General features: G+C 40.0%; 1 protein-coding gene across 1 annotated transcript in view; it reads left to right on the top strand.

Moving 5' to 3' along the window:
* The window catches only part of bcl11aa (BCL11 transcription factor A a), a 45,371-nt gene extending 33,032 nt beyond the window's left edge, over positions 1-12,339 (top strand). Inside the window, exon 3 of the mRNA XM_029175125.3 lies at positions 6,559-12,339. Coding sequence (XP_029030958.1) covers positions 6,559-8,798 — 2,240 coding nt within the window. The 3' untranslated portion in view covers positions 8,799-12,339. The remainder of the gene's footprint in view (positions 1-6,558) is intronic.
* The last annotated feature ends 223 nt before the right edge of the window (positions 12,340-12,562 follow it).

Raw genomic sequence — 12,562 nt, 5'->3', positions numbered from 1 at the left:
GTCTAAAGGCTTATGTTCTAGTATAACTCCTCTAGTACAGTATATAACTATTACATCATTTTTCATTGTGGTCACAAAGAAGTCGACTCTGATAACAAGCCATACAGTGATGATGAAACAAGTTGAAGGTACTGTAAAGAGTAATGCAATCACAGGTTGTTGAAATGACACATTTAAAACCATTATCTTTCACAAAGATGAGTGATGACGACAACAGAGAGATAAACAAAGCCAAGAGACAAGATCATAACTGCATCGACTGACGACAATGATCGCGGACCTGAATTGACATTAGATTAAAAAAAGTGTCTTAATAGATGAATTAGCAGGTTTTTAAGCAAATTGATCTCTGTAGGTCACATAGATTAAAACTATTAAAATTGCACCAAAGGTATATGTTTGTTATAATGTCTTTCATACATTTCTTTGTCTCTCTTCTAATACCATCAACTAATGACCTAGAGGTTCTCCTAATGGGACAAATGGCATCCCTATGGAAATGGTTTAAAACACAGTTAAACACGTTACACAGAAGTCATGGAAATTCTGATAAATCTGGACATGGCTTCTCAATAACAATGTGACTATTGTTGCATCAGGATGGGCACACTCTTCTTCAGTAGCACCATTGGAGGACGTCGCTTTGATCTGAGCTGTTGACTCACTGCCGGTAATGGAGGCTGATTCTCGTCTGAGCGGAGTGCGGCCGTTTTTGAGCAATTGCAGCGATATTGTTAGTGGACTGTGCTGTTCCCCGGAGTGAGTGGACAGGACTCCAGTTACCACTTTTTGCATTCCAATTGTTTGCTGTCCACTTAGTGAAAGAGCTTGTGCATAGACAGAAGAAATAATTGGGGGTGAGGATAGTGTACATCCATCTTCCTGGACCACACTGGAAGTTGTTAGAGAATTTATTTTGACAGTATGACAGTTTGTGATACCAAAATAGACAATTACAGTTGAATAGGATGCCAGCCTAAGTGTGCAAGAATGTTTTCATATTTTTGTTGTTGTCCCAAATGTCATAACAGCCTTGTTTTTGAACTAGAACACCTTCTGATTTTGAATTTAACTGACTGGGTTTTGTAATGACTTCATACAGTACGCTCAAGCGTCACTGAATTTTGCTAATCTTTAAAACATTAAAAAAGTCCTGATTAGTGCAACAGGATTTTCATACAATCATATGGGGAATTTGTTTTGGTGGAGGGGAGAAGTGTACAGTAGCTCAGTGAGAAGTGTTGGCAGAGTGACACTTTGATAGCTGGTGAAGGTGTGAGGACGCAGGGAGGAAACCATTTGACAGTCAGATCCTTTGAGATGATGTAGTAGCATGACTTTTAGAAATATTTAGATATTTGCTGATGGCCCTAGTAAGGAGCTTCAGTTTTTAGAAGTGTGATGATAGCTAAGGTTAAAGCTATAGTGTAACATTGTTTTATCTCTGTATGGTAAAGCGGGAGGTGATCAGGGGTGAGCGGCAATGCCTAGATGTAAATATAAGCAGCGGATCCTAAAAGCCTGAGGCTCAGATAGAAATCCCAAATTGTGTTAGGGGACATTTTCCCTCATTCCCCGTATGCGTACCTAATCCTGTTTCAGCGATGTTCCATTACCTCAATTACTATCATCTCACCTAGAGGTGGACTTGGCCAAGGACACCTCCGGAGAGCCACTGATGGGTGGAAAAAGAGAAGGAGGAGGAGGAGGCAAGGGCGAGGACTAAAAGTGAGAGTCCTGTATGGTACAGAAACCATATTTACAGGCATAGAATATGATGCGAGAACACATTCAAATATAGAAAATTAACATCAGACTTAAAACAGTAAAACAGTGGTCATTCTGTCCTACATGAGCTGGTAGCCAAAGCCTAGCATTCATTTTCACTTCCCAACTGATCAGGGAGGGATCTAATGGTGGTGGTCCAATTATGTAAACAGAATGGCTGAAGCTAAGAACAAACAAACACAGTCATTCTGCAAAGGGCTACATGAAAGGTATAAATCAGATAAAATGTGAATCCTTGGTGCCTTGGTAAGGCAGATGTGTTGCGTGAGTTTGTGGACTGGTAGAGACATACATGTACAGTGAGAGCAAGTTCTCATCATGAACACAACAAAGAGATCAATCACTTTACTTAGCATACTATGATGGGCTGTAGAACCTCATAACATTAGGACTAAGAACCCCCCCCCCCCCCCCCCGCTAGACTGAGTACAGCTTGTCTTCCTCTGTGTTGTACACTGGCTTCTTTCTTTTTTACTGGAGCCACTGGAGTGTTACACATTTTTTCAGAGAGGTTTTGATAGTGCCAGGGGAAGTTGCTGCCCAAACACACACCTGCACGCACACACTAAGAAGTCGTGACACATGAGCCAAGCTACCTTACCTCTTCTCTCTCCCATTTAGCACCACATAAGTGTGCAGGCAATGCCCTTGGCTTAATAGGGCTTAATGCCTGCACTTGTCACTGTGCTTGTGTGTGTGAGAGTGAGAAGCTGTGTGTAAAGGTGTTCTCTGGAGTCTCACTAGTGGCTGTATGGGTTTGACATTTACCCCAGAACCAAATGCTATTATTTACCCCTACCCGCCCCCCTTCCTTTTCTTCCTTGTTCCGTCTCCGCTGTCTCTAAACTTAAAAGTTTCAGCAGTGGGGTTTTCCCTCCTCTATCCTAACCTAAACCGGAGTCATTGCTGGTGATATCCTTTTCTTTTCTCTTTCTTTCACTCTATTCGTCTTAATATCCCATTTTCCATTCTGCCTTCTCACTTCATTTTTCTGCCTCAGAGTGGTGGAGAGTTTGCCTAATGAAGTGGCTGATGGGAGTATATTACAGAGAGACAGAGTGGAGCAGTCGCCTACTCTAAAATCCATTAACCTTACAGTTTCAATCAGGTGCAGACAAGTCTGAGCTACGAGTCAAAAAGGAATGTATTAGCCTAAGAGTTATGCCATTATGCCTTGAACCTGTTTTTCTCAATATTTTTCTTAACTTTAGGTGCAAACATAAACCTTTTTTTTATTTTATCGCCTTCACGTTCATCACAGTTATACACAAATTCACAAGCCTAATTTTTAGGACTTACCAATATTTGGACGGGGCTGAGAGAGGCCTGGGCAGCTTCACTCTGTCCTCTAATTTCATACAGATTTAGCTGTATTTCGTCATCTATTTTAACCTTCACATATTAGTATGGCATTGTTTTCTGTATATTTTTTGCATCCTGTCATGGACTCTGTTCACGATATCTTTCCTCATATGTGTTTTAAAAGCCCTTAAAGCATTAATGGACATCAGTTTTGGGAGCAGATATAGGCTATGTTATTAATCTTCTTTCCTGTCCCAGATATCCCAAGCCCAAGGGTGTGAATTTATAGACTACTGTCCCTGAATGTCTCACACAGCAACAGCATTGTTGACATCGTGCTCAGACTGCACTTTCTATGTACCTTAACATAAATCCCTCACACAGTGAAAAGAGCAGAGCATACCTCCAGAAGAGGTATCTCACATTTCCCATTCCAATAATATTAGAACAATATTTGTTGTCTTAAAAATGCTCTGTCATTACACACACACACACACACACATATATATTTATATATATATATTGCATTACAGTATATACAATGTGATACTGTCAGAGGCAACGAGAAGTAAGAGTGTGTTAGTGTTTGAAGTATGCAATTATTGCACAATAATTTGTTCAATTTAATTTCCCAGAAGTAAAAATGTTTTTTGTTTGAACAGAAACATTGAAACTTTATGAGAATGATGAGGTAAATTCTTACACATATGGTCAACTAGAGGAAAGGCGTGTCTCTTCAAGTGTCTCCAGGTAAATGGCATTACAGTTTTTATCGGTCACTTTGACCTGTTGTGCATAACTAGGTTCCTTTTATTTTCATTCACTATTACAGCAGTGCATCAGACAAATGTAGCAAATGTGTAAACCCGTTCTCATTGGATTGACAGATTTTCTCCTCCCTTTTGCAAAACAGTTAACACTGACGTCATTCAAACACTCTAAACTCCATTGTTTTAGCTTTGTGGCAAAAGGAAAACCATTTGTTCCTAACTATTAGTAACCAGTAAGACCAGTATGAACTCAGCATGGCACCTGTTTGACACTCCTCCACAAAAATCTTCAATTTGCAATCAGTCTTTAGACCTAAAAAATGATGCCAGGTCTGTGTTGTTCTTTACCAGCATGGATGGAGGATGTCTAAAGCAGAGACTGAGTATCAACAGTGACTGTGTCTCATCCTCCAATAGATTTGACTGTATTTTCTGTAATATTTACAATATTTCAGTTTTCTGCCACAGTTTGAAAAATGAATGGCATGTATAAATCAAAGCATTTCTTCATCTGAATCCAATTCTTTGCATAAAAGGTAAATTGGACATAAACTACAAAGACAACAAATAGTAACAGGCTACAATGACAATCAATGAAGCACTGATTCACACTGAGATCAGTGGTTTGTATTTTGCTGTCCACTGTGTTATGACCGATTGGACGTGTTCATGTACTTGGTTGCAAGTTGTATTGTTTGAAGCCAAAATGAGTTTTTGCTGCATATTTCCAGTGTTTTGACACGGTTAGAGCCTTTAGCATTGGAGTTGCTGTTTAGCTGTTTAGTGTGTTAACTGTTACGAGAATGTGTTGTTTCACTGGACGGCTGGGTCAAAGTACTGATAAAAACTGTAAAACATGGAGTATAATGTGTTTCCAATAAGTAACCTATTGTCTGGTTTAGTTTGTGGCATTTAGATGTATGAATCAAAAAAATAAAATAAAATAAAAAAATAAATAAATAAATAAAGCCTCTGTGGTCAAGATAATGCAAATGATATTCACAGGTTAGATCAGTTGCAGGTGGCCACAATTAGTGGTAATTTGTGCCGATTTTAATGATCCATAATTTAACCGGCTTTCGAAACTGTTGGTTATGTGGGATAAGTGTGTTTGCGTGCAGACAAGGAGACAGGGAGAGGCAAATGGGAAAAAAATGAAAAGCAGAAGAATCAGAAAGGACGTGTTAATTTTTTCTTTTTGACGTTAGGTTCGTCCATGTGAATAAAAATGTTAATTTATTTATTTATTAATTATGTATACTGTATTCTGAGAATTTAAATCCTACCAATGGAGGAAAATTACATCTCATACAGACACCCAAACAAATGTTACTTTTTTGTGGAAGCTTTTTTTTTTTCCCACTATAACCTCTTTGACTCTCTTTTTCTGGATACCACACATAAATGGTTTGTTGATGCATAAAAGCGTCCGTGCAAACTGTCACATCCTTTTAGTATCACTGCTAATTTGTCATTTTGTCAGTAATTGGCTGGTGATATGTCTAAATTTTATGTACTTTTGCGAGCCACCTTAACGGTTTACATATTAATGCAGTGTTTTGTAATTTATTGTTCATGACACTTTACAGAAAAATCACTTTTTATCTCTAGCATTAGAGATAATTAGCATCATTATTACAACCCCCAGAATGACCTGTTTATTTGTTTTTGCTACAATATTGTTGTTTGCTCCAATTTACTATGTTATTTATATTTATTTATACATGTTATGTATGTTTATGTGTAATTGCAATATGTAACTGGAAATAGCTAGTTTTTACTAACTCAAAGTATAACAGTTATCCACTTATGTTGTAGTGTATAGCTTACTGTATCCACGTTTTGCATGCTCCATATGTTCCACCCCTTATTGAAATGACAGTACATGTAATATATATTACATATTGTTATTTCAAATGTTCCACTCTTCACCTTTTCAGAGTGACACTTCTCAGCTATTTAAGAGAGAGTAACTTTTGAGGCAGGTTTGGGTGGTATCTCTGTGTGCTGATGAGTGTGTATGTCTGTATAGGCAGTGCAGGGTATACAGGGAATATAACTTTAAAATACAGTGTACATTAATACATTTGCCAGGGTATGAAAACCATTTCTCAAGTGGTATTTATTCACTGGGATATATTTTCTGGATAGTTCTAGATCATGGGGTATAATGTATTTTTATGCCTTATTGCCGGCCCAGAACTGCTGGGATGTTATTTAAAGGTTTAAAGGATTCTTTTGGTGTTTCTGCTGTGTCTGTGCATATGTGTGTTTTCCAGTGAGCCTCTGTTTTGGTAGATCAGTGGGAAGTGGTAGTCCGCCGGGATAGCACAGTTTCTTTGTTCTCCTCCTGACAATGGAGTACTCACAATCAGTCTAAAGGTTGAAATTGTGTCCCAGAGCAGTCTTGGAGAACAAATACACACATACAGACTACTTCTCACATGCTACTCATGTGGGGCATGACCTCAATAATAGCTGTTGTTGTATGTGCAAAGTCCTCAACACCATGTGCTGACCACTTTTAAAAGTTGTAAGAGTCTGACCTAAAGTTCATATGAAGAGTTGCCATTTGTGGATTTCATATTGTACATTCTTTATCTGACATTGTTTTAATATTTTTACATTAGCTGCATTATAGCATTTTCACTCTAAAAGTAGTCCTTTTACCTTATGTCTTTCTTTTGTGTCTCAACAGGTAAGGAGGAGCCAACCACTTATACCTGCACTACATGTAAGCAGTCATATGGAAGCGCCTGGTTCTTACTGCAGCATGCTCAGAACGCCCATGGCTTCCGTATTTACCTAGAAAGTGAACATGGCAGCCCTCTCACTCCACGCATGGGCGGGCCTTCCTCACTCGGCGGCGGTGCAGACTGCCCTTCTCAGCCTCCACTTCACGGCCTCCACTTGCCTCCCGATGCAAGCCCATTCAATCTCCTTCGCATTCCTGGCTCAGGCTCCGGAGGTAGGGACAGCGTCGGTGCAGGAGGTGGAGTCGTCACCGCTGGGACAACTGGTATTGGTCATCACCAGCGTTTTCCTCCCACACCACCCCTCTTTAGCCCTCCTCCAAGGAACCATTTGGACCCCCATCACCTGAGCCCAGAGGAGCTGGCGCTGGCAGCCCACCACCCTAGTGCCTTTGATAGGGTGCTGCGCCTCAATCCTCCTCTTCCCCTGGACCCCCCACCAACAATGGACTTCTCAAGGCGGCTACGAGAGCTGGCAGGCAACACCTCAGGGTCCACTCCCCCATTATCCCCCAGCCGGCCAAGCCCCATGCAGCGCTTGCTTCAGCCATTCCAGACAGGTGCAGGAAATGGAGGAACTGGAGGTGCTGGAGGCAGTAAAGCACCGTACCTTGCTACCCCACCAGGCTCCATGCAATCACCGGTGGGTTCTCAGACAACCCCGACTACTCCACTTCCCTCAGGAGGAGTTACACCTTCGTCGACCAACCCCTTGAAATCAAAGCATTGTGAGTTCTGTGGCAAGGCCTTCAAATTTCAGAGTAATTTAATAGTTCATCGGCGCAGCCACACTGGAGAGAAGCCGTACAAATGTCACCTGTGTGACCATGCTTGTACACAGGCTAGCAAATTGAAGCGCCACATGAAGACACACATGCACAAATCATCTTCACCAAACACAGGCAAATCAGAAGATGGGCTCTCAACAGCCTCCTCCCCAGAGCCTGGTACTAGTGAGCACATGGGCAGCGCAAGCAATGCTCTCAAATCAGTTGTGGCTAAGCTGAAAAATGAGAATGACCGCATACTACAACAAAACGGTGAAGAGGAAGAGGAAGAGGAGGAGGAAGATGAAGAAGAGGAGGAGGAAGAGGAAGAGGAGGAGGAGGAAGAAGAGGAAGTGGAAGAGGAGGAACAACAAAATGGAGAGAGAACAGCCGCCAGAAGAAACAACATTTATCACTTTGCTTTGAATCTTGAAGGAGCACGTCAGCATGAAAACAATAGCAGTATTGGAAGTCGACTGGGTGGAGTGGCTGATGAGGGATCTATCCCACGCTCACTGCCAGAGGTGATGCAGGGGATGGGTCTGGCCGCCAGCATGCAGCACTTCAGTGAGGCCCTGAATGCGCACAAACGTAATGCCATGGCCCAGGAAAACCACCTGCACCATCACCTCAGCCGAGATCATCACCACAGTCGTCAGATGTGTGATGGGGGCTCTATCCTGGAAACAGATCGTGGTGAGGAGGGCTCTGTCTCAACAGTAAATGGGCGAGGAGCATCTCCGAATGAATCTGCCTCTGTCGGCCTGTCTAAGAAACTGCTTCTGGGTAGCCCTAGTCCAATGAGTCCTTTCTCCAAACGCATAAAGTTGGAAAAGGAATTTGACCTTCCAACACCCACAATCCCTAATACGGAGAATGTCTATTCCCAGTGGCTGGCTGGATACGCTGCCTCCCGACAACTCAAGGACCCTTTTCTGAACTTTGGGGATTCCAGACAATCGCCCTTTGCATCTTCATCTGAGCATTCGTCAGAGAATGGCAGTCTGCGTTTTTCAACTCCTCCAGGAGAATTGGACGGCGGAATGTCAGGCCGCAGTGGTACAGGCAGCGGGGGCAGCACACCACACCTTGGGGGTCATGGACGGCCCAACTCCAAGGATGGCCGCAGGAGTGATACCTGTGAGTTTTGTGGCAAAGTTTTCAAGAACTGCAGTAACCTGACAGTGCACAGGCGCAGCCACACAGGAGAGAGACCATATAAATGTGAGCTGTGCAATTATGCTTGTGCCCAGAGTTCCAAATTAACCCGCCACATGAAGACCCACGGTCAAGTGGGCAAAGACGTGTACAAGTGTGAAATTTGTCAAATGCCCTTCAGTGTCTACAGCACTTTGGAAAAACACATGAAAAAATGGCACAGTGACCGTCCATTGAGTACCGAAATAAAGTCAGAGTAGAAGGCCGAACTATGGGACCTTTGCCTCTCTGTTATGTCCGCCATTAGTCCCCTGTTTATTCCCAGCCCATTGTATATTTTCCCCAATCCCAACACTCAATTCTCGCCTGGTGAAAGATTAAGACCATGTGCTCTGCACCAGCACACCCCGTTTCCATTATCCATTGAATGCATGATCTGTATCGGGGCAATATTCTTGCATTGACGCAAAACTTCGAGCCTTTCTCTTGTGCAATAATTTACATGTTGTGTACTATTTTCTTCGTTTTGAGTTTTCCTTTTCCATTTTTAAGAATTAGTCAGCATGCATAGTATGTTTTTTGCTAATTAAAAAACAAAAAAACTTGTCCCTGGTTGGTTAGTTGTTGAGTAAATGTGTTGCTGTTTTTCTCTTGTTCAGTTTTTCCCTTTTTATTCTTCAAAAAGAGAAAAGACAAGAAAGATACATCCGTGCTGCATACGTTCTGTAACACATATCATGTACAGTTTTGCTTTGTTACATTGGAAATGACAAGTCTTTGACTTGACCCTGTTCTTACAACCCTGGAAATGCACTTATCCTGATCTTTCTAAAAGACACCATGTTTACACAGGGTTAAAACAAATATTGCATTGACATGTGGACTAAATCAAAAGCAACAACAGCCTTCAAATTATGAGAAAAAGGACAAGGGTGTGCTAAAAATTGAATCTGTACTATCATTTGGTAGAATAAGGAAGAGTGCCTTTGATATCTCAAGACTGCATTGGCCATAATCTTATCTGGTATAAGTTGGGGTCACACTAGAAAAGGTTGATAGGTTTAAGCCACCCAGGAAAGGTCCTTGCATCAAGCACCTGACTGTTTAAATGACCTGTGACAATTCATGATGAAAGATCATTAATCATCATTTAGCTACCTAATTACATGTTCAATGGGATATCTTTAATATGTGGTTTCATGGAAAGCATGGTACAAGCAGTATTGTGTATATCTGAATTATTTGTAATTTTGGTACTTGGTAAGGAGGTACTATTAAGATAAAGGTAACCTGTAATGTACAATCCTGAACTTGAGGGATACAGAGCATGGCTAAGAAGAGACATGTATCTGCATTAGCACAAACCTACAACGCTGCTTTGATATGTCAGTGTGTGGAACAATGCATAAATATATGAGCTACAAGTGAGGCAAACTTTAGAGCATTGAAAAAAAACTACAAGCTAGACAGACAGAAGCCTACACAGGACTGGAAGCTGCATACAGTAAATATTGAGGGGATCACATGCAATGTCTTTCACTTACATTTGTAATATCAAAACAGGGTCTATGAGTTGCAGAAAAAAGAAAGAATTGCAAAAAAATATATATATATAAATATAAATAAATAAATAAATATAACTGTACTCCAGGGCTCTTAAAAAAAATCAAAATGTGATCATTGAAATCAGGATGCACAGGCAAATGCAGGGCACATTTTTGGTTGCCTGTTGTTTTTTAATCCAAAAGAGAGTGTTTCTTATTCCCTGTTATGTTTCATTGAAGCTGTTACATCACTTGTCACTCTGCCTGAAAGCAAATTTAGAAAGCATCTTCCCACATTGGTGCAATGATGAGTTAAATTCAAAAGGGCACATTGTCATTTATAGGACATGAAGCGCACTGTTTTAAATTTTTAGCTTAGAGGAAAACGTTGTTAAAATGCCGTCAGATGATGAGGGTCCCATTGTTAGAAGCTCAAGCCTCCTAAACTTTAACCTGTACACCCTTGCCATTTCATCATTTCTCAGTATGTTATCCCTACAAATGCCAGTTCTTTGTCTGTCTAGAAAATTCACCTTGCCTTCAAGGTCTGTTTATGATAAGGTTGTGATGCTTCATTGTTGCAAAACAGACACACTTCTCCCTGGCTGCAACAGGACCAAACCTCCACACTTACAAAGCTGTATAGTGACATTGTCATCATCTCCAAATAAATCTAGACCATCACAGCCAAACAACTAGAACCTAAATTGTGTTGTATTCACTACACTAATACTTTTTTACACATCTCCCTTCAATTGATAATTAATTGTTTATTTGATTTAGGTATAACAAGTTTTGCAGATAACATGACACTATATTTTAGGGAAAACTATGTTTTTATCTCATTGTCATTTCTCTTTTCATCAGCGTCTTGGTGGTGTTCAGGACTCCGATCACAGTAAATATGAAATGTACAAAAAAACAAATCTGACAAAAAGAAAAGAATTTAAAAAAATCTGTAATGGTTTTGTATTTTATTTTGCCTTGGCTCTTCACAGCTCTTCAGGTTGAAAAACAATTTGCATTAGGGGAAGGATTAAGATTATATATAAATATATATAATAAAAAACTTAAAATATAGGAAAATGCACACTCATGTCGATTCCTATGCTTAAACACATTTATGGTCTACTTTTTTCTGTATTTCTAGAATTGTATTTGAATTCAATGTTCACTTAGCGTAGGCACTATAGTATTTATAATGAGGCTCGTATTTTTAACTGTTGCTTGTTCTCTCTAAAGGTATTTACAGTACCTTTTTTGGTAGTGGAAAAAAAATCCCAAGCTGCCACGGTATATTTTTTTAATTTGGCAGGATAATATAGTGCAAATTATTTGTATGTTTAAAGAAATAAAAGGAAAAAACCCATAAAAAGCAGCTAACATGTGAGGCATTGGGAGGCATTGTGGGTCATCAGATGGCTCCCACTTTGTTTCCTGTCCACGGAGGTGGTTGTACATATCTACTTTGAGTTTTTCTGGTTTCAAACCCCCTCCTCCTCCCTAGACCCCCCCAACAAATCTTCTGCCCTGCCATTCTTGTATGCAGTAATGCACGCTGACGTCAGCCAGTTCTGTTTTGTGCTTCTGTCTCTCTCACCTCTTCCACCTGACTACATTCCAACATCAAGAGAGAAGAAAAAAAAACGTCATATGCAGTACATGGATTTCAAAAAAAAGTGTCAAAATAAACTACATTTGAAAATAAAATAAATGTTTTGCTTTTTTCCATTGCCAAATACTAAATGGTGCTTTATATTTAGATTGGGTATACTTTCATATGCAAAGCATATTTAAAAATGACCTGGGGGACATGGAGAAGCCTGCTTGAATTAAGACTTTTTTGTAAATGGCAATGTGGAATATTTTGTTATCAGCCTTTTCTATTCCTGTTCTGAGAGCTGTTTGTTGTAACTTGAACTTGAACTTTATCTTTTACTATGGGAGTTACTATTTATTATTATCTATATGCTCTGTTCAAAACAGAGACATGGAATGAATTCTTTTTGTTTGTTTGTTTGTTTTTTCATTTTTTTTTTGTTCTATAGTTTTTTTGTTTCCTTTTGTAATGGTGGCCGATGGTCATTTGACAAACCTAGCTCTTTATTTCTGATATACTTGTTTGGGGTCTCTGTTTTGTTGTATTGGGAAAACCACTGTCTGTGTTTTCTGGCAGATGTCTGCATATTCCTGTTCACACACCCATTTTGTCCCTTTATCGAAAAACAATTAATAAAAAAATGAAAGTATAATGACACCTGACGCTTATCTGCAGTTTCTGTGTGGAGTTGTTTCAAGTGTGTTTATGCATGAGTATGTGTGTGTTATTTCCAGCCCATACACATGGACCCCGTAGTTAGCTTCAACCTGCAATTGTATGATGTCTCCATATTTTTTATATGTAAAATGAAAACTATGCATGTCACTGCTGGTACAGTAAAGTAGCTGTTGTTAATTATAAAAAAACTGTTTGGTACAGT

The sequence above is a fragment of the Betta splendens genome, chromosome 15, assembly GCF_900634795.4.
Source record: "Betta splendens chromosome 15, fBetSpl5.4, whole genome shotgun sequence".
NCBI lineage: Eukaryota > Metazoa > Chordata > Actinopteri > Anabantiformes > Osphronemidae > Betta > Betta splendens.
Note: the sequence above shows the minus strand (reverse complement) of the source record. Positions and strands in the feature narration are given on the sequence as shown.